At 33.8% G+C, this 26,351-nt stretch overlaps 2 protein-coding genes across 2 annotated transcripts; one reads left to right on the plus strand and one right to left on the minus strand.

The window, feature by feature from the left end:
• The first annotated feature begins 256 nt into the window (after window positions 1-256).
• LOC134727200 (uncharacterized) lies at window positions 257-3,200 on the plus strand. Its single transcript, XM_063591580.1, has 2 exons — window positions 257-301; window positions 1,020-3,200. The coding sequence occupies exon 2, from the start codon at window positions 1,026-1,028 to the stop codon at window positions 2,538-2,540; it is 1,515 nt and encodes a 504-aa protein (XP_063447650.1). The 5' UTR covers window positions 257-301; window positions 1,020-1,025; the 3' UTR covers window positions 2,541-3,200.
• Window positions 3,201-24,762: 21,562 nt separating this feature from the next.
• On the minus strand, window positions 24,763-25,887 carry LOC134726586 (neuronal acetylcholine receptor subunit beta-3-like). The gene has a single exon (XM_063590995.1). The coding sequence runs from the start codon at window positions 25,885-25,887 to the stop codon at window positions 24,763-24,765; it is 1,125 nt and encodes a 374-aa protein (XP_063447065.1).
• Window positions 25,888-26,351: the final 464 nt, after the last annotated feature.

Genomic DNA, 26,351 nt, shown 5'->3' on the forward strand with positions numbered 1-26,351 from the left:
TTCCATCAATTATAGTCTATCACAAACACGAAGACTGATTCAATTTTATTCAAATACGAATCTTTTAAACTGTTTATTCAGACTGCATACTTCAATAATGAATATATGAGTATAACATACACAGGGTAAAATGGCATATCCACTTAGGTTTTATTGACACGTTTAATGGGTAAATATAAGGCATGGTTGCATTCATATCAACTTCAAGTATAAAAATAGTACAGTATATTAAATGTCATCAGGTTTGTCAAGGTTCAGATACTCTCCTTCCTTCCTGTTTAAAGAACCAGCGAAATAAAAAGTAAGTGCTAATTTAATATGATTGTTTCCGATGATTTATATTCCAGATATACAAATTTAAGTTTATAATGCATATCTTATCTTAAGATACATGATAACAGCATACTTTAATTTTGTTACATATATATAGGATTACATTAGAATTTGGATAAAATTACACTTTTTCCATCCCTCGAGCTCTGTTAACCATAGTGTCTATGATCTTGAACCGAAATACATAAGTTTTATTGTGTTAAATTAGCAGATTTTGGTCAATTTTTGTTAAATATTTATAACATGTTCGTGGATTTCCACATAGATCTAATTGCATATAGAAAATTGATATCTTTACAATTTTGTCGTAATAAAAACTGAAGTGTAAGATGGTTGCATTTTAACAGGTCACTACTTGTTCGATAAAATTAACATTAAAAATTGAAATTTAGCTTTCAATCGGCTTCAATTACATGTAACTGCGACAACCACTGAATTACAGGCTGCTAACTTTGGACATTGTTGGCCTTCGGCTGTTGTCTGCTATTTGGTCGGGTTGTTGTCTCTTTGACATACTCCCCATTTACATTCTCAATGTATAAATACTAAAAGTAAACTACTTAATTCAAGTCGATTTTAAGCCACGCATTCATTTAATTGTACATGTAAACTTTTTTCCTTTATTCCTGTATTTATTTTTAAACAATCATGGTCTAATGTTTTATTTATTGGATATTCATTTTTAGATCAACATGTCTGCATTCAGGAGCATAGTTCTACTACCATGTACAGCGGGAAGAGTCATTGGTCGACGTGGTACAAAATCTCAACATGATGGAAGCCTATCAGCTGTTGTTATACTAACAGTCATTTTCGCTCTTACCTCAGCCAATATAGTGGTGACAATCTATGAACCAACAGAACCAAAAGGATCATTCGATATGACTTATATACTGTTGGTGTCATTACAAAGTTTTGGCCTTCTTTCTTGTATTTGTCTACCAATCTTACTCAAAACCAATATCATCATTTCAGAAAACCAGGAAGTTAAACCAGCAATTAAAATAAGACTCTTTTTTCTGTGTATCTTTGCTTTTGGTGGATTATTTCACATATCGACACATCTAGCATGCAACATTTCAGGATTTATGATAAGTTACAACCAATTTTTCAAGTCAGAAATTATTTGTAACATTCTTTGTATTTTATGTTATCCCGTACAGACAGTGGTTGTAGTAGTGTTGGTTCAATATAAACTTAAACCGTCAGTTCTTGTTCATTACTTGCTTATTTTCCAAATAGGAACATATATTTCTTTTTGGAGTTATTACTTGCTCCAGGGTCTTCGAGGACCTTCAAAGGAAGGAGTAATCAACCATGAAGTTTGTGGGAACAACACCGATCTCATTGAATTGTTTGATTCAACAGAGCCATTTCTTGCACCTATTGTTATAGCATTTACGTTGATGGTGGTTTTATTACTGGCTTCAACGTGGCCTGAAACTACTATTCTACAGGCGTTCCCGATTAGCCAATTATCGGTAGACATCACCGAAGAAACCGAACTTATAGCAGAAAGATCACCCGAAAATATGCCAACAGGATACCGGTCGGTTTCTAAAAAATCTAGTTTTGCATTTCTGTGTGGAATTGTCATCAATATTCCGTTGTTGATTTTTACATGTCTTTATGACGAACATTCAAGTGACCAAGTAACATTAGCGTTTTATGTAATCGCACTTACTTCCAAAATCATTCTGTTTGTGGCTATTTCGAAAGGATACTACTTAATTTCAAAAGATTGCAAAGTTTTGCTTAGCCGCGTCAAAATTATCACTCTTCCAAACTGTCTTCTAATTTTTGGATTATGGGGAATGGTTTTTTTCGAAAATCTAAATTTTATCAGCGTTTATAGCGAAGGCTGGACCAATGTTAAACTTGTATTTTTATTTCAGAACATATTAGCGTCATTAACTGCTCTGCAGTTGACAATCTTTTTACTACAAATGAAGCATTACGAAAAACGAAGACGTCCTCTGACTTGGTCATCAATAGAAATAAACTGTATTTTTCTTGTGGGATTTTTACTGGTATACTGGGTTATTGATACTTTCATTGCATCGCATGACCTTATATCAACTACTGGTACTTCGTACGGGAATTCAGTTTTAAGTGTTATGGGACATATTGTTTTCCCGTTTGTTTTATTTTTTAGATTTCAGTGTATTTTGCAGCTCTATGAGATTTATAAGATTTTTGGAACCTGATAACATCATTTTATTTACAGCGAAAACTAACAAGTTGATATCTGTATATATGAATATTGTATTTGATAATGTTTATATCTCTTGCAATTCTTTATATGTAAGTAGTAATGAGTAAAGTTTTTCGATATATCCACCACGCCTTGTATACTTGTATTTTAGTAACGTTCAACTGTAGGCGTTTTGGATGATCAACCGAAATGAAGGTATAACAGTCATTCGTAGACTACTAATATTATAAATAAGTCATATTTGAAACACAATTATGTCGTAGTGAGTACCGAGTTATAATTCTTAGTCTGAATGGACAGATGAATCATTCAAAGTATTTTTTTTCTTAGTTTTGAAAAAAAACCAAATTACACGATTTTGTTCAAAGTGAATGTATGGAGTTCTTTTTTCAATAAATATATAAAAAAACCAGTCCTATTTTTCTGTAACTATACAAGATAAAAAATATTCGATAATTGAATTACTCAATGAGCGGCAGCTATAAAACCAGGTTCAGTCCCCCATTTTTACTTAAGAAAATGTCTTTACCAAGTCAGAAATATGACAGTTGTTATCCATTCGTTTTATGTGTTTAAGCTTTAGATTTTGCCATTTGATTAGGGACTTTTCCTTTTTGAATTTTCCTCGGAATTCAGTATTTTTGTGATTTGACTTCTTTCATTTACATGTCATTTTCACAAAATCGTTTCTCTTCCTTGTTTGTTACCGTTTTAGTAGCATGCATTTATATAGAGCTTTGTATCGATATGATTAAATGGGTAAACCCCTTTCAATAAATATTCATAATGTGTTCTTATGTTGTAATAGAGATTTCCAATAAAATGACATACGTACCTAACTCGACGTACGCACGTAACGGGACCGGTTATTGCTAACCAATTAATTTTGTTAAATGCGTTACTCAAGTTTTAACTAAGTATTCCTAAACTATGAAACCCATTCATAATTTTTTTTTATCAATATCAAATATTTCTAAGATGATGAAAAACAAAAGAAATCATGACTTTTATATATCACGTGATTATTGAGATTCCCGCCTAAATTTCACTGTCATGAGACCACGTATATATATGTATCTTTACCTATCATACGATTCATTGGAGTTGTCTTTCGTGGTTTTGACAATGACTTTGATTTTCAGATATAATTGCAAAATTTAATGAACTTATTATTTGATATTTGTATTGATTTTGTGTATCGTTATCAGATAGATTCTTCTTTTCGATTTTTAATGTTTTATAATATTTAATTTCTTATTTATCGATCGAAAAGGGAGAGTACGCCCTCTACCCCTGTATCCTCGGATGCAAGTTTAGGTATACTTAAACAAAAACCTCGCCCCATAATTTGGTATAGTTAAAGACGAAAAAGTATTTTTGAAAAATATATCATTGATATGAATTTCTGCCCACATCAAATTATCTTCAATTAAATTATAGAAAAATACAATTTTGTTTTACAAGTCGAGTACACCTTTTACATTCGGGTGTGTTGGAATTTACTTTAAACGTTAAATCTTTTTAAAACAACAAAAAGCAACCTTCTCGCTTCGGAATTCGTTATTTTAATATTTGTATGCTAAATGTCGTCTTGGTAGTTTTTAAAATTCATAATGTGAGAAGAACTAAGATATGGGTCAAGTGAAATGACAAGAAATGATGGGTGTGTTTGATTACAAGTTGGTAATGTACTTGTTCCATTATAGTATTTATGTTAATAAAATCATTCAAAGTTTAATGACAAAATATTTAAAGAGTAAAAAAAATAGTTGTGGTTGTTTTTTACTGAAGGCATATTCCAGCAACAATGCGTGTTCAAAGAGCAAAACATGCATGCAGTGTATGCTCCCCTCCGTCATGCTTCAATGCAGTAGGACGAAAAACGTTGAGTTAGGTCGGTTATGTCGAGTAAAGTCATTTTATTGGAAATCTCTAATTGGTTAGCAACAACCGGTCCCGTTACGTGCGTACGTCGAGTTAGGTACGTATGTCATTTTATTGGAAATCTCTATTGTTACACTAATGTCATACGTAAGAATAAATGTTTGTTGCCAAGAAAAAACTTTTTAATCTGCAACTTTCTGTATATACCTGTCCAAAGTCAGGGATCTTTCGATTGTTTCTGGATGTTATATTTGTTTTTCTTTTATTGTATAGTACATAAAGGTTAGTTTTGTCTTCCGAGTTGTTTGAGACTTGTCATTTCGGGGCCTTTAAACTACATCCTACCAAAACCTCTTTACCTTTAAATACTTTAAAATACATTGTCGTACAGACTGACTGTCCATCATGTTTCAATGTATTCAAGTGAACTATGATCTACTATGTAGAGAATTTATTGCGGATACATAAGCCCTCGTGAATCTTCTATGAAATGCACACATTGGTTATGATTTCCATTTGTTTTAAGTATTATCAGTGTAGTTATTATTTCAAAAATGCATCACTGATAATCACAAAAGGTAAAATGACATTCTGTTTAAAACATGTGAAAATATGTACTTTACTACTAGAAGATTAGAAGACACCAAGGGAACATTCAAAGTCATAAATCAAACTTAACTGACAATGCAATGGCTATAAAAGAAAAAGACAACCAATAAGTTCTCAAAACACAACATAGAAAACTAAATACTAAGCAACACGAAACCCACCAAAAACTGGGGATAATCTTGGAGGGTAAGAAGATCCTGCTCAACATGTGGTACCCGCTGTGTTAGTACTAACCCGGTTAATCAGCATAGACATTCGTGAAAAATGAACAGAATTGTAGTAACGATAGTAGGAACATATTCGCTATCATCTGTGAAACGGATATTCCATAACGGTCAACCAACTCGTAATGGCGCCCGTAATAAATTACGGAGGGATGATTTAAATTTTACCGTTTGGTACACTAAGTTTAATACAGCTTTCTTGTGAGCAGCATCCTCTATCAAGGAAATTTATGATTAGAAACACAAACCCGGTAATATCGTATCAAATGGGATATACATATACAGTATTCATAAGTTCACAATTGTAAAGCTGAAGTATTGTTTTCAACCGACCCTTATTGTCAATTTCTAGATGTAAGTCTAGATATGAGGCAGACTTCATTGTATCTGTTGTATCCATTATCTCAAGTTCGGTATATTCGAATAGATGAATTCAACATAGTCGACACATTTTGAATTATCAAGTGAGAGAACATCATCTATATAGCAGAACGTAAAGCAAAGGATACTGCTAACTTCTCTTCTCTCAAGCTAAGAAGTTCTTGTATGTAACCAGCCTCATAAGAATAAAAGAACAAGTTGGTCTTCATGGGAATGCCGATTGTTTGTTGGAAAACACGTCCGCCAAACGAATCAAATAGATTGGCAATCAAGAAATAAAGCATCTTGATAATGTCAGTTTCAGAGAATTTTTTTTTGTTCGAATCAAAGTAATATTTTACAAAGTAAGATTAATTTTGAAATGTCTGACATTGTAAAGTTCGACTACAGTAAAAGTGGTAAAATGCAGTTTTTTGTACAAAAAAAACACCTCATTTTGTTTTTAGAATTGTGGTTAGATAAATATTTTTTTTCAATCATTTTTTGTTCGTTAAAATGCCAATATTTTCATAAACTATGTTTCAATATTATTTTACAAATATTTTATCTTATTCCATCAAAAAAAAAAGGCTGATTATTCAAGTTTTAAAAAATCAATATTTTGCAATACTTTTTTCCATGTGTATATATAAAAAAAGAAACATTACTTTTTAAGTAAAATATATTTAATATATTAGTTTGTAATATTTTCACGATTAAAACTAATGACCTGAATAATTTATTCATGATCATTTAGTTTTTCTTTTAAATTCGAAGATAACTTAACGCCATTTTCCGATTTCAAACAAATACGCATTTTTTTCAACCATTTACCTTTATAGAGATGGAACTGAGTTTTCCTTTTGATCATTAAATGTATCGAGCACTATTCAATGTCTCTAGAATGACTTTGAAAGGCGCTAAAGACTCGTCTTAGAGATACTGGTACAACATTTTAACGTCCCCGAGGTTGCAACTCACGTGAAACGAGGTTGTGTGAAGATTGGCAAATCCGCATTATTCATCTCCATAATCGATTTGGAGAAACTCATGGAAGAAACAAAAATAGGCTATATGCGCAAACAGTTTGTAACCGACTTTATTTTAGGCAGTCTAAGAGCTCGTCGTTCGTTGAAGTGACCTATCCTTATGCAGAATCGAAGGATGTCGCGAGTTAAATAAGGGGGGTTCGGATTCGATGACATAGACTAACATGGAGACAAATCCTTTTTACCGCTGAATCGAAATTCAACTTGACATTTATCGACGGCAGAGACATGGTCTGCCGCAGGTGCAAGGCATGCTTTTTGATGCGTGCGTACAGGAAACAAATTGGCTTTAGGGTGGCGAATTAATGGTATGAAATGGATAACCTACCAGGAACGCCCCGATCTGACAATTAGTGAATGAAACCTAAATGCAAAAAGGTATAGGAACGAAATTCTGGCTCCACTAGTTCTCCCGTTTCTCCGAAGGCATCGTTAAACTACATTTTTAACAGAAAACGCCCGTTGTAAACACATTTTAATGAGTTTTGGAGAATAATCGCATTCGAGTGTTGCCGTGGCCAGTAATGTCTTCAGATTATCGCCAATGGGACATCTTTTGGGACGAACTTGGACGACTCACCAAAAAGAGCCCAAATCCATCGGAAACGGTCATCCAAATTGAAATAACACTTTTCAGGGAAAATAACAACAGAAAGGGTCATTGATAAAAAGGGACGATCAAATGTAGTTTCTTCAGATACTGGAACATGAATGACCACAATATCACCATCATGAAAGCTCTGAGGGCCATTTCGGATGCTGTAATGAAATGTTGGTTAATTCAAAAGCACGTATGAAACGGATATAAAATGGATGCCAATAGAATATGATGCAGCAATAAAAGAACATGAGAAAAAATAATGAACAAGCTGGACAAGTTTGACCACAAATTCAAACATGCAGAACCATTGATTTGTTAACTTCACGAAAATAAAACGGCAGCTGAGATCCAGGTGATGAATGTTTGGTAAGCAAAACAAGAAGAACAAGAAAGAGAAATTGAATAGATTCACGGAGTGAGATGTGTTGAGACAAACTAGAGTAGATATCGAAACCTTAAAAATTTAGGGTAATACGTTGCATCATACTCATACCTCTCGTAAATACCACACACATGGCGTTTACTATGTGCCGCACTCAATATAATGTCACGTCCCTCTTTGACATCTTTCTATGAATAATACGTCTCTCACATAGTTAAGAAGTCCTTTATTTCTATTTTAAGAAAGGAAAAGTAATACAAAGCTTAAAGCCATTTGTTCCGGAAATGAACGAGCACTTACAAGACTTTAGAAGAATTTTGGATACATAACTAGATAGTTTCGATATAAAAATTGAGGAATTTTAGATTCATACTCACAAAAAAGTGATATTTATATAGGTCATCATGATAAAATTGCAGAAGATTGCTGGTATAAAAAGGTGGTGGAAGAGATTTTGCAAACAAATCAGTAAATGTTCGTTCAGATTAAGAAATCCGTTAAATTAGATTTTTTTTATTCAATCCTCACAATCATCTAGTTATAACTTACCCGTCAATACTATCGTTTTTTTGAGGTAGCCATGTTACTACCTCTAATACACAAATACATATCATAATTTCAACTACAAACAATGTCTACCCGCAAGTCACTCCTCTCAATAGCACCGGCACGCCAATTAAATTGATGCACGTCGACATCTCTTGTTTAATAGAATGCAGCATACAGTGGAGATCAGTTCTAACCTCTCATTAAATCTGTCAGAATCTGTCAGGAGAACTGTTCTAGAACAGTACGTAGAACTGTCAGCCTGACACCTTTTAGTCAGTTCTAGGTTAGAACTGTTCTAGCTAGAACTGACTTGGTCAGTTCTAGCTAGAACTGATTTGGACAGTTCTACCTAGAACTGATCCTGACAGTTCTACCCTAGAACTGATCCTGACAGTTCTACCTAGAACTGACCAAATATTTGGTCAGTTCTACTTCTAGAACAGTTCTGCCGTTAGAATTGATTACAAATTCTACGGCTAGAATTGATTTATAAATTCTACGGCTAGAATTGATTTATAAATTCTACGGCTAGAATTGATTTATAAATCCTACTGCTAAAATTGATTTATAAATTCTACGGCTAGAATTGATTTTTAATTTTAAGAAATCTTTGACTAAATATAAAGGCTTCGACAAAATAGCGATTAATATTATAAAGAGTTTTGCTATTTTGCCGGTTTTATTTCAAATTTTTCGTCGGCAAGAGAACATGTTTAACCCCGCCATATTCTGCATGTATGTGACTGTTCCAAGTCAGGAGCCTGTTATTCAGTGATTTTCTTTTGTTGATGTATGCATAAATTATTTGTTTTTCTTTCATTTTTTGAACATAAATTAGGCCGTTAATATTGGGGAGGGGGCATTATTATTCAGTCAATTGTTTTACATTTGTCATTCCGGGAGTCAGGATGCCTTGTTTTAAATAACAAAATTATCTTACCATCTATAATGTAATACGTTGTTCCGGCGGATCCAGCAGTTTTAAAAGGGGGTGGGGGTTGGGGGGGGGTCCCAACCCAGGAAAAAAAGGGGGGGTCCAACTATATGTCCCCATTCAAATGCATTCATCGTCCAAAAAAGGGGTCACCCCCTCTGGATCTGCCATCGATCCACTATAAACTTAAACTGACCATATTTGATTTCTTCATATAAATCTATAATACTTTTAGCTGCACATTACAGGAATCCAGTTTATTTTAAGGTAAGGATACCAATTATATTGGCAAACATTAATGATTTCAAAATTTTATTTGCAATCAATTTATAATACTAGCATGTCCTCTTTTTATTTAAAATATTGAATCTTAAACAAATGTGATATCTGTTTACGAGCAGTTTTCTTACCTCGGATGGACCTGTTATACAAAAATCTTTTGACCGCATCAATCTGAACTGACCTTATTTGCTCTATAAGCTGCACAGTAATTCAGTTATAATTTTAGGTCAAGAGGGACTGTAATATACAAGTTACAGCAATATCAGAAAAATAATGACTTCAAATTTTTGTTCGCATAAATTTAAAGTGCCAGCATGTCCTCTTTTTATTCAAAGTGTTGAATCTTAAACAATTATCAGTAGTTTTCATAATTCAGACTGAGTCGTGAAATAAAATCTTTTGACCGCATCAATCTAAACTGACCTTATTTGTTTTTCTTCCTGCAAATCTATATCATTGTATATAGCTGCACAGTAATTGTATATAATTCAGTTATAATTTTAGGTCAAGAGGGACTGTAATATACATGTACAAGTTACAGCAATATTGGAAAACAATGACCTCAAAATTTTGTTCGCATGAATTTAAAGTGCCAGCATGTCCTCTTTTTATTCTAAGTATTGAATCGTTAACAAATATCAGTAGTTTTCATACTTCAGACTGAGTCGGGTTATAAAATCTTTTGACCGCATCAATCTAAGCTGACTATGCGGTATGGGCTCTGCTCATTGTTTAAGGCCGTACAGTGACCTATAGTTGTTAATGTTTGTGTCATTTTGGTCTTTTGTGGATAGTTGTCTCATTGGCAATCATACCACATCTTCTTTTTTATATATAAACTGACCTTATTTGCTCTTTCTTTCTGCAAAGCTATATAGCTGCACAGTAATTCAGTTATAATTTTAGGTCAAGAGGGACTGTAATATACAAGTTACAGCAATATTGGAAAACAATGACCTAAAAATTTTGTTCGCATGAATTTAAAGTGCCAGCATGTCCTCTTTTTATTCAAAGTATTGAACATGTTGAATCGTAAACAAATATCAGTAGTTTTCATACTTCAGACTGAGTCATGTAATAAAATGTTTTGACCACATCAATCTAAACTGACCTTATTTGCTCTTTTTTTCTGCAAATCTATATAGCTGCACAGTAATTCAGATATAATTTTAGGTCAAGAGGGACTAGAATATACAAGTTACAGCAATATTGGAAAACAATGACCAATGATGACCTCAAAACTTTGTTCGCATGAATTTATAGTGCCAGCATGTCCTCTTTTTATTCAAAGTATTTAATCGTAAACAAATATCAGTAGTTTTCATACTTTAGACTGAGTTGTGTAATAAAATCTACTGACCGCATCAACTAAAACTGACCATATCTGCTTTTTTTATGCAAGTCTATATAGCTGCACAGTCATGACAGTACTTCAGTTATAATTTTAGGTCAAGAGGGACTGTAGTATATAAACAACTGCAATATTGGATATTAAAGACCCCAAAAAAAAAAATTCATTGATTGAGAGTGCATTTCCTACTTTTATTCAAAATATCGCATCAGAAACACACATCGTTAGATTTCATATCTGAAATTATTTGTCTGCATCAATCAAACCTGACCATATTTGACAGCATCAACCAAAACTCACCATATATGACTACATCAGCCAAAACTGACCATATTCATGATATTTGCTCTTTTTTATGTACCGTTAACTCTTTTAGTTGTATAGTAAATCTGTTACATGTATATTGTTATGTAAGAATTGATTGTATAATACAAATGATAGAAATATTGGAACACCTAATTTCTTTTGCATCAATTAACAGTGTCAGCGTGTCCTCTTTTTAATCAAAATATTGCATCATAAACAAATTTCAGTAGTTTTCATACCGAAGACAGACTGGTATAACAAAATTGTGTGTCTGCAGCAACCAAAACTGACCATATTTACACTTTATTAGATAATTATATAGCTGCATAGTAAATCACTTATAAAATTGAGAAAGGAAATGGCGAAAGGTGTCAAAGCGACAACAACCCGACCAAAGAGCAGACAACAACCGATCACGATGGATAGTATAATTCAAATGACAGCATGTCCTCTTTATATTCAAAATATTAAATTGCTAACAAATTTCAGTAGTTTCGATATATCAGACTGACTTGTTTTAATAACAACATTATTTGACCACATCAAACAAAACTGAACATATATACTTCATCATGTAAATAAATACATGTATGGCCTCATTGTAAACCAATAATATTTCTATGTCAGGATAGATACTGCATGATAAAGACAATACCAAATTTCAAAATCGATTTAGCGAGCCCTTATTTCCTCTCTGTCATGTCTGTATCGATAATATTATTATTTATTAAGAAATGACTGTAATATTTTTTCTGTCTATGAAGAAATAACATAAAAAATTTGGTGCACACTGAATAACGCGGGTAGCAGGTTTTTTTAACAGTGTGCATGCACCACATTTTTTATGTTATTTCAAATAGACAGAAAAAAATATTAGTCATTTCTTATAATTTAATTTTAACTTCCAATTAAAACCTTGGCAAACAATGAAAAAACGTTGATGGCGATACGGTCACATGACTAACTTTTATCTATGGGCTGATAACAAAATAACGTCAGCCAATCAGTGACCCGTTACATCCAAAATTAAATTATTAAATAATGAATCGTCACAAAAGTGACTTTTTAAGTCAGTGTAGTTTATGATGTTTTTTTTTTAAACAAAACTATATAACGGCATCATCCAACACTACATGACTGATTCATATACTTTATTTTAAAATGAAAAGTACATGTATGAGAAGTTCTCTTCTTGGAATAATTTGAAGGAAGAAAATGATTGGTTTTGGTTGTAACCTAAAGTCCAGTGGCAAATGTTTCATTCATGTTCACATTGAGTATATTTTTCTGACGTTCCAACTTCCACACTCCCAGATTATTTACAAGATAATGCAAATGTAGCCTACATAGTTTTTTTACGTTTAACAACACTTTTTTCGTTAAAATATCCCATAATTCATCCACTGTACAATCATGACAATTTTCGTTTGAACATTTGTCAAAACAGAATCTTTGAATCATGAATGTAAATCCAAGGTAAACAAGGTAAATTAAGATTAAACTTCCATGAATCAAATGCAGAGTTTTATGAAGAGACTGTTAAAGACGGGGAACGAAGAAACGTAAACAATGATGTTTTCTATGCAATCTTATAAAAATGTTTCTCCGATGAGTTGGATAACCTTCAATTCACTTCGATATGTGTACATGTAACGTTTGATTAGTAAAAAATATAGAAAATCTGCTATTAAATAGCAAAGTAATTGGAAGTGATTTATTTCTTCTAAATTCTAAATTTAGTGCCCTTACTGTAGTGACGTCATTTAGAACTGTTCTACAGTCCTGACTGATTTAGTCAATTCTGCTGACAGTTCTACGGTTAGAACTGATTTGGACAGTTCTACCTAGAACTGATTTGGACAGTTCTACCCTAGAACTGATCCTGACAGTTCTACCTAGAACTGATTTAGTCAGTTCTACCTAGAACTGATCCTGACAGTTCTACCTAGAACAGTTCTAGGGTAGAACAGTTCTAGCTAGAACTGTTCTAGGACAGGTTAGAACAGTTCTATGACAGATTATTCTGACAGTTCTAATGAGAGGTTAGAAGTGATCTCCACTGTATATTCATAGTAGTTACTCTGATTTATCAGAGAAAACCGCTGAATCATTGGTTACTAGTAGTAACCTTTACATTCTCATAACCTTTACAGTCCTGGAGAATCAACAAGAATATAGACCTTCTAGAGATGTTAGTTTAAGCATAGTTATTTTAAGTGTATTATGAGTTAAATTAATCATACCCCTTTCTACTTTTATTGTGCGAGTGCTGCCTTGCATCGCCATTAGCCTGCTTTTTGTTGTCTTTTACGTGCAAGTGGTATGGCTCTCTTTTAACACGTGATCAGTCGCGTATCCTTCTGACAGACTATCGTTGTTCCAGAAGACAATACTCGCAAATGGTGTGAAGGAAGAGCCGACAATTTGGTCCCTGAAATTGTATCCCAGAAACGGAGATAAAACCACGAACCTTTGTGTTTGAAAATAGAGGTTGTGACTCCATGTCTTATTGTTTGAACCAAGAAATGAATGACTGAGCATACCTTTCCATTCCTCCAAGAGATCATTTACATCACCCCAATTATACGATTATAGATGCAATACGAGGTATTAAGAAGTTCGGGAACCCTGTTTTTCCTCATTGTTAAAATTCTGGAATTGGTAATCACGCGGAACTGACCCTGCTGTATAGTTAGTGTGTCTGCATACAAGTTACACTTCAACTTATTATCTTTCATATTTCTTATAAGTTGCGGTCACATGTCCTAAGTCGATTGCTGTTTGGTGGTGCTTTTGTTGGTTAATGAGATCATCTAAAGTACCAATCACGCAAGTGCGAATATTTGTGGCTTTAAAGTATTTTTTCATCTTCCCCATCATGGTATGATCTCAGTGGTCGAGAAAAATTCGAGTTTCCTCAAATCTTGCGGGATCGATAGAGTAAACATCAACGCAGTGTTTTATACATAGTACTTTGATCTCTTTGTTGTTGAATTCGGTAATCTTTTCCGTCCATAGTTTTATGAAAATACTTGACTTGAATATGGTATGAAAAGCAACCTGGATCATCACAACTTCTTGGTCTTGGGCGGCGCTTAGTCATATTGGCAAGTAAAACATAAATAATGCGAAGAATAGACGTGAATTCTTTATTCTGTTGAAACAGAACTGTAATCCAAGTTTCACTCAAACGAACAACGATCAAGCATCGTTTCTCGAATTTAAGTCGAAATATTTTATCCGTTTAACAAACTTTTATATAGAGACACCTAGACCGATTTGTACTTTTGTGAAGATGAGGTTTGTTAAACGGCTGACTAGATGAAGTCGGTTATATAGTGCATAGTTAACAACCCACGTTCTTTAACTCACATAGTTGCGAGTCGTTGTATTCTTATGTTGAGCATCGACTGCTTATTTGCAATAGGCGAGTGACTTATTTCAAAAAGACGCTTAGTTAACAACCCTAAGTATCCCATCTTACGCACGGCTGTATTATATATACACATAGAAAAAAGTATTGCAACACCTTGATTTTTTAAAACTTGAAAAATCAGCCTCTTTTTTTGGATGAAATATAATAACATATGTGTATGATATTATTGAAATATAGTTTATGATAACATTGGCAACCACAATTTTAATAACAAAATGTAGGGTTTTTTGTAAAAAAAAAATCATTTTTCAACTTGTACTGTAGTCGAACTTTACAATGTCAGGTATTTCAAAATTAATCTTCAGATGACTGTTCGCATCATGGTTGGTCGTTATACGCCAAAGAATTAGTACTTTGTGCGCAGCCTCCAATCAAACGGATTACCGCATTTCACCGTATTCTGATTCCTGCCATAAATCGGCTAATACGTTGTTAAGGTAGCAGCAACTATTTCTGATGAAGGGCATTGTTTATTTCATGATGTGTTTGAACTGGTGTGTCTTTTTGTGCACTTTCCGCCCAATAGTGTCCCAAATATGCTCGATATGGTTCAAATCTGGGCTACGATCTGGCCAAGGAAGATGAACCGAATTCAATTTGAACAATGGATTTTCCTCCACGATGCTAATTTCCAATTTTGGCGAGCTCTGCACTACATTGGATACGGATAACTGTGTGTCTGTTCGTAAGCAAACGTCCCTGAAATGGTCGCACAATAACCAGACGGGATGATTCAATCTCGAAAAATTATTGTTAAAAGGCTCCTGTATGCCCAGTCCTCTCTTTTTAGGATTGTATTGTATGCAATGGGTTTCTTTCTGACTAAGCTTTATCATGCTTGATTTTCCCTAGCAGGTGGCATAGGGGGTCTTTTTGATCTCGGATAGTCTTTTACAGTGGAGATCACTTCTAACCTCTCATTAGAACTGTCAGAATAATCTGTCATAGAACTGTTCTAACCTGTCCTAGAACAGTTCTAGCTAGAACTGTTCTACCCTAGAACTGTTCTAGGTAGAACTGTCAGGATCAGTTCTAGGTAGAACTGACTAAATCAGTTCTAGGTAGAACTGTCAGGATCAGTTCTAGGGTAGAACTGTCCAAATCAGTTCTAGGTAGAACTGTCCAAATCAGTTCTAACCGTAGAACTGTCAGCAGAATTGACTAAATCAGTCAGGACTGTAGAACAGTTCTAAATGACGTCACTACAGTAAGGGCACTAAATTTAGAATTTAGAAGAAATAAATCACTTCCAATTACTTTGCTATTTAATAGCAGATTTTCTATATTTTTTACTAATCAAACGTTACATGTACACATATCGAAGTGAATTGAAGGTTATCCAACTCATCGGAGAAACATTTTTATAAGATTGCATAGAAAACATCATTGTTTACGTTTCTTCGTTCCCCGTCTTTAACAGTCTCTTCATAAAACTCTGCATTTGATTCATGGAAGTTTAATCTTAATTTACCTTGTTTACCTTGGATTTACATTCATGATTCAAAGATTCTGTTTTGACAAATGTTCAAACGAAAATTGTCATGATTGTACAGTGGATGAATTATGGGATATTTTAACGAAAAAAGTGTTGTTAAACGTAAAAAAACTATGTAGGCTACATTTGCATTATCTTGTAAATAATCTGGGAGTGTGGAAGTTGGAACGTCAGAAAAATATACTCAATGTGAACATGAATGAAACATTTGCCACTGGACTTTAGGTTACAACCAAAACCAATCATTTTCTTCCTTCAAATTATTCCAAGAAGAGAACTTCTCATACATGTACTTTTCATTTTAAAATAAAGTATATGAATCAGTCATGTAGTGTTGGATGATGCCGTTATATAGTTTTGTTTAAAAAAAAAACATCATAAACTACACTGACTTAAAAAGTCACTTTTGTGACGATTCATTATTTAATAATTTAATTTTGGATGTAACGGGTCACTGATTGGCTGACGTTATTTTGTTATCAGCCCATAGATAAAAGTTAGTCATGTGACCGTATCGCCATCAACGTTTTTTCATTGTTTGCCAAGGTTTTAATTGGAAGTTAAAATTAAATTATAAGAAATGACTAATATTTTTTTCTGTCTATTTGAAATAACATAAAAAATGTGGTGCATGCACACTGTTAAAAAAACCTGCTACCCGCGTTATTCAGTGTGCACCAAATTTTTTATGTTATTTCTTCATAGACAGAAAAAATATTACAGTCATTTCTTAATAAATAATAATATTATCGATACAGACATGACAGAGAGGAAATAAGGGCTCGCTAAATCGATTTTGAAATTTGGTATTGTCTTTATCATGCAGTATCTATCCTGACATAGAAATATTATTGGTTTACAATGAGGCCATACATGTATTTATTTACATGATGAAGTATATATGTTCAGTTTTGTTTGATGTGGTCAAATAATGTTGTTATTAAAACAAGTCAGTCTGATATATCGAAACTACTGAAATTTGTTAGCAATTTAATATTTTGAATATAAAGAGGACATGCTGTCATTTGAATTATACTATCCATCGTGATCGGTTGTTGTCTGCTCTTTGGTCGGGTTGTTGTCGCTTTGACACCTTTCGCCATTTCCTTTCTCAATTTTATAAGTGATTTACTATGCAGCTATATAATTATCTAATAAAGTGTAAATATGGTCAGTTTTGGTTGCTGCAGACACACAATTTTGTTATACCAGTCTGTCTTCGGTATGAAAACTACTGAAATTTGTTTATGATGCAATATTTTGATTAAAAAGAGGACACGCTGACACTGTTAATTGATGCAAAAGAAATTAGGTGTTCCAATATTTCTATCATTTGTATTATACAATCAATTCTTACATAACAATATACATGTAACAGATTTACTATACAACTAAAAGAGTTAACGGTACATAAAAAAGAGCAAATATCATGAATATGGTCAGTTTTGGCTGATGTAGTCATATATGGTGAGTTTTGGTTGATGCTGTCAAATATGGTCAGGTTTGATTGATGCAGACAAATAATTTCAGATATGAAATCTAACGATGTGTGTTTCTGATGCGATATTTTGAATAAAAGTAGGAAATGCACTCTCAATCAATGAATTTTTTTTTTTGGGGTCTTTAATATCCAATATTGCAGTTGTTTATATACTACAGTCCCTCTTGACCTAAAATTATAACTGAAGTACTGTCATGACTGTGCAGCTATATAGACTTGCATAAAAAAAGCAGATATGGTCAGTTTTAGTTGATGCGGTCAGTAGATTTTATTACACAACTCAGTCTAAAGTATGAAAACTACTGATATTTGTTTACGATTAAATACTTTGAATAAAAAGAGGACATGCTGGCACTATAAATTCATGCGAACAAAGTTTTGAGGTCATCATTGGTCATTGTTTTCCAATATTGCTGTAACTTGTATATTCTAGTCCCTCTTGACCTAAAATTATATCTGAATTACTGTGCAGCTATATAGATTTGCAGAAAAAAAGAGCAAATAAGGTCAGTTTAGATTGATGTGGTCAAAACATTTTATTACATGACTCAGTCTGAAGTATGAAAACTACTGATATTTGTTTACGATTCAACATGTTCAATACTTTGAATAAAAAGAGGACATGCTGGCACTTTAAATTCATGCGAACAAAATTTTTAGGTCATTGTTTTCCAATATTGCTGTAACTTGTATATTACAGTCCCTCTTGACCTAAAATTATAACTGAATTACTGTGCAGCTATATAGCTTTGCAGAAAGAAAGAGCAAATAAGGTCAGTTTATATATAAAAAAGAAGATGTGGTATGATTGCCAATGAGACAACTATCCACAAAAGACCAAAATGACACAAACATTAACAACTATAGGTCACTGTACGGCCTTAAACAATGAGCAGAGCCCATACCGCATAGTCAGCTTAGATTGATGCGGTCAAAAGATTTTATAACCCGACTCAGTCTGAAGTATGAAAACTACTGATATTTGTTAACGATTCAATACTTAGAATAAAAAGAGGACATGCTGGCACTTTAAATTCATGCGAACAAAATTTTGAGGTCATTGTTTTCCAATATTGCTGTAACTTGTACATGTATATTACAGTCCCTCTTGACCTAAAATTATAACTGAATTATATACAATTACTGTGCAGCTATATACAATGATATAGATTTGCAGGAAGAAAAACAAATAAGGTCAGTTTAGATTGATGCGGTCAAAAGATTTTATTTCACGACTCAGTCTGAATTATGAAAACTACTGATAATTGTTTAAGATTCAACACTTTGAATAAAAAGAGGACATGCTGGCACTTTAAATTTATGCGAACAAAAATTTGAAGTCATTATTTTTCTGATATTGCTGTAACTTGTATATTACAGTCCCTCTTGACCTAAAATTATAACTGAATTACTGTGCAGCTTATAGAGCAAATAAGGTCAGTTCAGATTGATGCGGTCAAAAGATTTTTGTATAACAGGTCCATCCGAGGTAAGAAAACTGCTCGTAAACAGATATCACATTTGTTTAAGATTCAATATTTTAAATAAAAAGAGGACATGCTAGTATTATAAATTGATTGCAAATAAAATTTTGAAATCATTAATGTTTGCCAATATAATTGGTATCCTTACCTTAAAATAAACTGGATTCCTGTAATGTGCAGCTAAAAGTATTATAGATTTATATGAAGAAATCAAATATGGTCAGTTTAAGTTTATAGTGGATCGATGGCAGATCCAGAGGGGGTGACCCCTTTTTTGGACGATGAATGCATTTGAATGGGGACATATAGTTGGACCCCCCCTTTTTTTCCTGGGTTGGGACCCCCCCCCAACCCCCACCCCCTTTTAAAACTGCTGGATCCGCCGGAACAACGTATTACATTATAGATGGTAAGATAATTTTGTTATTTAAAACAAGGCATCCTGACTCCCGGAATGACAAATGTAAAACAATTGACTGAATAATAATGCCCCCTCCCCAATATTAACGGCCTAATTTATGTTCAAAAAATGAAAGAAAAACAAATAATTTATGCATACATCAACAAAAGAAAATCACTGAATAACAGGCTCCTGACTTGGAACAGTCACATACATGCAGAATATGGCGGGGTTAAACATGTTCTCTTGCCGACGAAAAATTTGAAATAAAACCGGCAAAATAGCAAAACTCTTTATAATATTAATCGCTATTTTGTCGAAGCCTTTATATTTAGTCAAAGATTTCTTAAAATTAAAAATCAATTCTAGCCGTAGAATTTATAAATCAATTTTAGCAGTAGGATTTATAAATCAATTCTAGCCGTAGAATTTATAAATCAATTCTAGCCGTAGAATTTATAAATCAATTCTAGCCGTAGAATTTGTAATCAATTCTAACGGCAGAACTGTTCTAGAAGTAGAACTGACCAAATATTTGGTCAGTTCTAGGTAGAGCTGTCAGGATCAGTTCTAGGGTAGAACTGTCAGGATCAGTTCTAGGTAGAACTGTCCAAATCAGTTCTAGCTAGAACTGACCAAGTCAGTTCTAGCTAGAACAGTTCTAACCTAGAACTGACTAAAAGGTGTCAGGCTGACAGTTCTACGTACTGTTCTAGAACAGTTCTCCTGACAGATTCTGACAGATTTAATGAGAGGTTAGAACTGATCTCCACTGTATATCGTGTATTGCCTCTTTTTTTTTTTTTTATCTAAACGACTTATAGTGGAAAAGTTATGACCGACAATACGTGCAATTGTCACAGCGACATTCCTGCCTCTCTCATGCTGATAATCTGCCATCTTGCTGCGGTTAAGAGTTGTGGAGGACCAATTTCAAGGTGTCAATCACACAACTTTATAAACTTGGTTATTCAAAGTGTTGAAAACAATGAGGATGAAACACATGTTTTGATGTGTACGGGTACAGTAGCTGCATGTGCAGATAAGAACTTATCGAATGGATAATTATTGACCAAACTCCGGTGATATTTAAATAGTGTTTAACTAGTTCAATTTTAACAAATTATATCAGAAAAAAATAAAGAGTGTTTTTTTAATTTCAATTCCAATTTGGTTATATACCATCTGGCATTCGTTGTTTTCTTTTCGACATAACCTTCACAGCCAGATCAGCATTTTTTATCAGTATTTACATAACACATTTTACAAACTCTTCTATCATGTTATTCGGATGGGGAAATTATGACTTTTTATGACAAGAAATTGAAAATTAGTCTTTGCTGACTATCATATGTTGTTTTTTTTGGTTTTCGCGTTCTTGTCTGACAGTTGAGTTTTTCATTAAATTTTTTAAGTTCCTTTCGACAAAATTGAACATAGCACCATTTGAAGACTTACGCAAACGGTTCGCCTGTTTTCCCTTCACAGGACATTCACTGATATATTGTAGACGAAATGCGCGTCTGGCATAAATATAAAATTAAAATACTGGTATCTATATATGATGAGTTAAAACTTGAAATGCAATCACTGAGTCCATGCCACTGCTGGTAGAGATTTATTTCCCCGAGGGTATCACCAGCCCAGTAGTCAGCACTTGTGTTGACTTGGCTAATCATTGATATAATCTTATAAATTAACACCGCTTTGAATTTTTTGAAAAAAATAAGGTTTTTCTACACCAGGAATAGACTGCCTTACCTGTATTTGGCAAAACTCCTAGGAATGTTATGTTCTCAATGCTCTTCAAATTCGTCCTTTATTTTGGCCTTTCGACCATTATTTTGATAATGAGTCTTTTGTAGATGAAACGCCCGTCTGGTATTTATGATGAGTTTTTTTGCGTTATGCCGCTGCTGGCTGACCCCCTAATTTTTGACATCTTTTTCAAATTTTGAGCTCTAGTTTCAGATTTTTGAACATAGCGCCCTTCAATACCTAGCGCAAAAGAAACGCCTGTTTCTCCTCTACAATACCTCTATAGTCATACTCCGTGACACCCCTCATTATTTTTCTCTAGAACTCCAGGAATAGGCTGACCCTACCCCAATTTTTTTGACATTTTTTTCAAATTTTGAGCCCTAGTTTCAGATTTTTGAACATAGCGCCCTTCGATACCTAGCGCAAAAGAAGCGCCTGTTTCTCCTCTACAAGACCTATATAGTCATTCCCCGTGACACCCCTCATTATTGTTCTCTAGAAGCCCTGGAATAGGCCGACCCCCCTAATTTTTTGACATTTTTTCAAATTTTGAGCTCTAGTTTCAGATTTTTGAACATAGCGCCCTTCGATACCTAGCGCAAAAGAAGCGCCTGTTTCTCCTCTTCAAGACCTATTTAGTCATACCCCGTGACACCCCTCATTATTTTTCTCTAGAAGTCCTAGAATAGGCCGACCCCCCTAATTTTTTGACATTTTTTTCAAATTTTGAGCCCTAGTTTCAGATTTTTGAACATAGCGCCCTTCGATACCTAGCGCAAAAGAAGCGCCTGTTTCTCTTCTACAAGACCTATATAGTCATATCCCGTGACACTCCCCATTATTTGTCTCTAGAACTCCTGGAATAGGCCAACCCGACCCCCATTTTTTTGACATTTTTTTCAAATTTTGAGCCCTAGTTTCAGATTTTTGAACATAGCGCCCTTCGATACCTAGCGCAAAAGAAGCGCCTGTTTCTCCTCTACAAGACCTATATAGTCATTCCCCGTGACACCCCTCATTATTGTTCTCTAGAAGCCCTGGAATAGGCCGACCCCCCTAATTTTTTGACATTTTTTCAAATTTTGAGCTCTAGTTTCAGATTTTTGAACATAGCGCCCTTCGATACCTAGCGCAAAAAAAGCGCCTGTTTCTCCTCTTCAAGACCTATTTAGTCATACCCCGTGACACCCCTCATTATTTTTCTCTAGAAGTCCTAGAATAGGCCGACCCCCCTAATTTTTTGACATTTTTTTCAAATTTTGAGCCCTAGTTTCAGATTTTTGAACATAGCGCCATTCGATACCTAGCGCAAAAGAAGCGCCTGTTTCTCCTCTACAAGACCTATATAGTCATTCCCCGTGACACCCCTCATTATTTTTCTCTAGAAGCCCTGGAATAGGCCGACCCCCTAATTTTTTGACATTTTTTTCAAATTTTGAGCTCTAAATTAAACAATGACATAAAAGGTGGTATAATTTACAGGGTAGGACTACTTTTACATACGTTCTAAATTGAAGTGGGTGCATTGGTCGCCCTACACCTACAAATAATCCGTTGATAGATGCAGAGTTATTGTGGTACTGTTTATTAGCCTAAAAAGTAATGCGACTTGTTAAATCAATGGATTGGATAAAAACCATTTCAAAATTGAGTTAAAATTGCTATATTTTAACTGATTTTCTGCCTTTTTGAATACTTTTTTATTTAACGGCCGTTGTTGTCTTATTCTGTTTTTTTGTTTCTCGATATATCGCCTTATTGTTCGCTGGCTTATTGTTCGCTAGCTATTGTTCGCTAGCTTCTGCCTGGTCAAAGTACGTATGTGCAATTTGCCATATACATATAGGAACGTAAGGCTTCTATTTCTATAGATACATTGATTTTTTATGACATGATTGATGATTTTCGTACTTTCTTTATGATTTGTGGAAATATAAATACAATTTAAAACCTATCAAAGAGATTGACTCTATAAAATAAACCATACACGTAGCAAATTATGGAAATTAGTTTTATATTATAATAAGATTGAGTGGGATAGGAGGGGTCACGATCCCGAAATCCCGAGGTCCTGAATTTAAATAAAGTAAAGTTAAAAAGGATTCACAGATCCCGAAATCCCCGAGCTTAAAAGCACTCGATCCCGGAGTCCCGATAAAGGTCATATCCCCCCTCCATCTTGTTGTCGCGTATCCAGATTTTGTTTCTCAGTGGACAGTTGTTAGATTGCTGTATAGTTGACTCTATTTTTATTCATATATTTTATCGTTTGCTGTTTTGTTGTTTGTTTCAGATATTCTTAATTCACATAATTAATGTTTATATCCATTTCTGGAAGATGTCTATTATATAAAAACAATTTTCATTTTCTTCTCGGCAAATCTACCGATCAAAACGTTTGTCACTCTCTTCATCGGCTCAAAGAGGAATAACTCTCATTAACGTTTCGAGTTCGCGGAAACCACGACGTCATAAACCACTGACGACATAGTCCTGTTGCGCTTGTATATGCGCATTAACAATAGAGGGATTTGTCTTTAAAGCACAGTTTATATCTAAGAAGTGAAAAATATCAAAGAAATAACTGCAATAATATTAGTCGGAATGGAATTTGCAAATTGATGGAAGAAAAAGCCCACTCGGTTTTGTTTTCTGTCAGTTTGTCGTTCCAGAGTTAGGTTTCGTTCATCGTCAAATTTAATGCCATTTTTCAAAATTCGCGCACTATCTCGCGTATGTTATTTTGATCGACCTAAAGGTATATTATTGTTTGGATTGGCAAACTTAAAGCTAAAATCATTGAAGGACACTTATGTTATTAGACACACAAACACTACTGTAAATTCAGAAATTATTTCGAGGTTTTTATCATTCTGAATGATGCGACTGGATGGGTATCGCAACAATAAGAACTCGCATTCTGAGAACTGAAACATAGGTCTGAACTCTGTTTTTTTTCGAAATCGCAATAATTAAATTCCTATCCATTGTAAAATCGCAATAATAAATGCACGCAATAATTTCTGAATTTATGTTTGTGTGTTTATCTAATTACAAAATGTAAGATGACTTAAAGATTTAGTTATCCATGTATGATTCGAATCGTTTTGGTTTAGCTATATATTTAATGATAGTTTTTCAAATGAGGTCGTTGGTACAAATTATAATTTAAAAAAAACCCACATGTTGCACAGCACCAATCTCCGTACAGCGCTCGTTTCCTTTCCGTATATTTAGTACACTACAATACAGTACACGAAGGTGCGATTTGTAGTCGGCCATCTTTATGAACTAGATTTTATGTAATCTTGAGCGTTGTAAATCGGTTTGGAGACAATTTTCACACAACGTGTGGCAGAGGTCATATAAAGGGTAGTGATGCGTAGTAAGTACGGAACGGATGTAAGCTCTGCGCCGGAGATTTGCAAAGCACATGAGCTTCCACCATGGCAAACATGTTTCTGTCCTCGCATATAAATCTTCATACAACATGAAGACTAACAATAAGATTTGGCAAACAAAATTAAAACTCACAGTGTATCAATGGAAACGAACAAATGAAGTATTTATCAAACACATCGCAACAATATCACATACATTTATTGATCATAAAAATCGGATTCCAGTTGTAAACGCAACACTTAAAACTATAATGACAAAATAGGATCCTATTAAGAAAACATTATTAAATCTTTTGACAACGTCTTTTTTTCTTATGTTATTATTTTCATGCAGTTTTGCATTTTCATTAGAAGTTTCGTTGTCATATATTTTGTTCGAGGTTGAAAAAATACACAAAAATCTTTGAAAACACGTAGATCTAACTTCCTCGCCAGGAGAAAAGTAGTACGTTAATATCGCTACATTGATGACAACAGTTAAACCGCTTATTACCGTTAATAATTCTATAAAAATCATTATACCAGGAATCGGATCCGACATAGAAGGTATTTCTGAATTTACCAGAGTCAATACAACTGTAAAAGAAAGGAATATGGAGGTACTAAAAGATACACGCTCTCCTGAATCAACCGGAAGTAGAAACACTAGAGGGATCAACAAACCAATTACGTATATTGGTATTAACACAGTAACCGTAAAATACAACCAAGCACGGCTAATATTGAGAGTCGCCGTAACCAGCGTTGTCGACTCTAATTTAAGTGATGTCGAATCCAGCGTCCATTCTTTATTGGTTGAAAAAAAGTCGGTGTTAACTGTCGTCTGCGATATCCCAAACATATTAACTTCGGTTGATGATGATCCAAATACTACAAATTGAATGCTACATGATTGTTTATCAAAAGGAAAGTTTTCTAAATTTGGAGCGCACTTTACTTTCATGACATCTCCAGGATACCAAGACACTAATCCGGAATGTGATACTGTTAATTTGATGTCGACTGACTTTCCAAATGGAGTAAACTTTTCAGCTTGGTTGCTGATAAATATATCCGGTACCCAAATATCAGATTGTGGCACGTTAATTGATGAGAGACCACCGTATGACGATGGGGTCCACACTAAAGATTCATCAGTCCATGAACAGTTCAATACACCTACCAAAGACAACGTTCCTTCTACTGTATCAAATTCGTTGATAGCCAATAAGATAAAATCCATCTGAAAATTAACTCTAGTGGATTGGTCTAACACTGGCTTCACATTTTTATTATAATCCGTAAACAGAAAAGAATGCAAACTTTTTGTTTGTGAAATGCTTTGTGGCATAACAATCCTGAAATTCCCCGCAATAAAAACACAAAGTGTAAACATCAGTCCCATCTTCTTTATTTAAAAAAAGTAATAAATGCAATAACTATGTAGTGTAATTTTAAAGATATATATATAGTACTTAAAACTCATATTGTGTATATCTTACCTATTATTCAATAGAGCGACCTTTTGTCTTAACATTGTAACGGGTTCAATATTATTAGGAATAAAGTTGATTCATGTGAAGATATAACAGTTAAAACTCATATCGTGTATATTTTACCTATTATTCAATAGAGCGACCTTTTGTCTTAACATTGTAACGGGTTCAATATTATTAGGAATAAAGTTGATTCATGTGAAGATATAACAGTTAAAACTCATATCGTGTATATTTTACCTATTATTCAATAGAGCGACCTTTTGTCTTAACATTGTAACGGGTTCAATATTATTAGGAATAACGTTGACTCATGTGA

Source organism: Mytilus trossulus, chromosome 7 (genome assembly GCF_036588685.1).
Source record: "Mytilus trossulus isolate FHL-02 chromosome 7, PNRI_Mtr1.1.1.hap1, whole genome shotgun sequence".
In the NCBI taxonomy this organism is placed as follows: Eukaryota; Metazoa; Mollusca; class Bivalvia; order Mytilida; family Mytilidae; genus Mytilus; species Mytilus trossulus.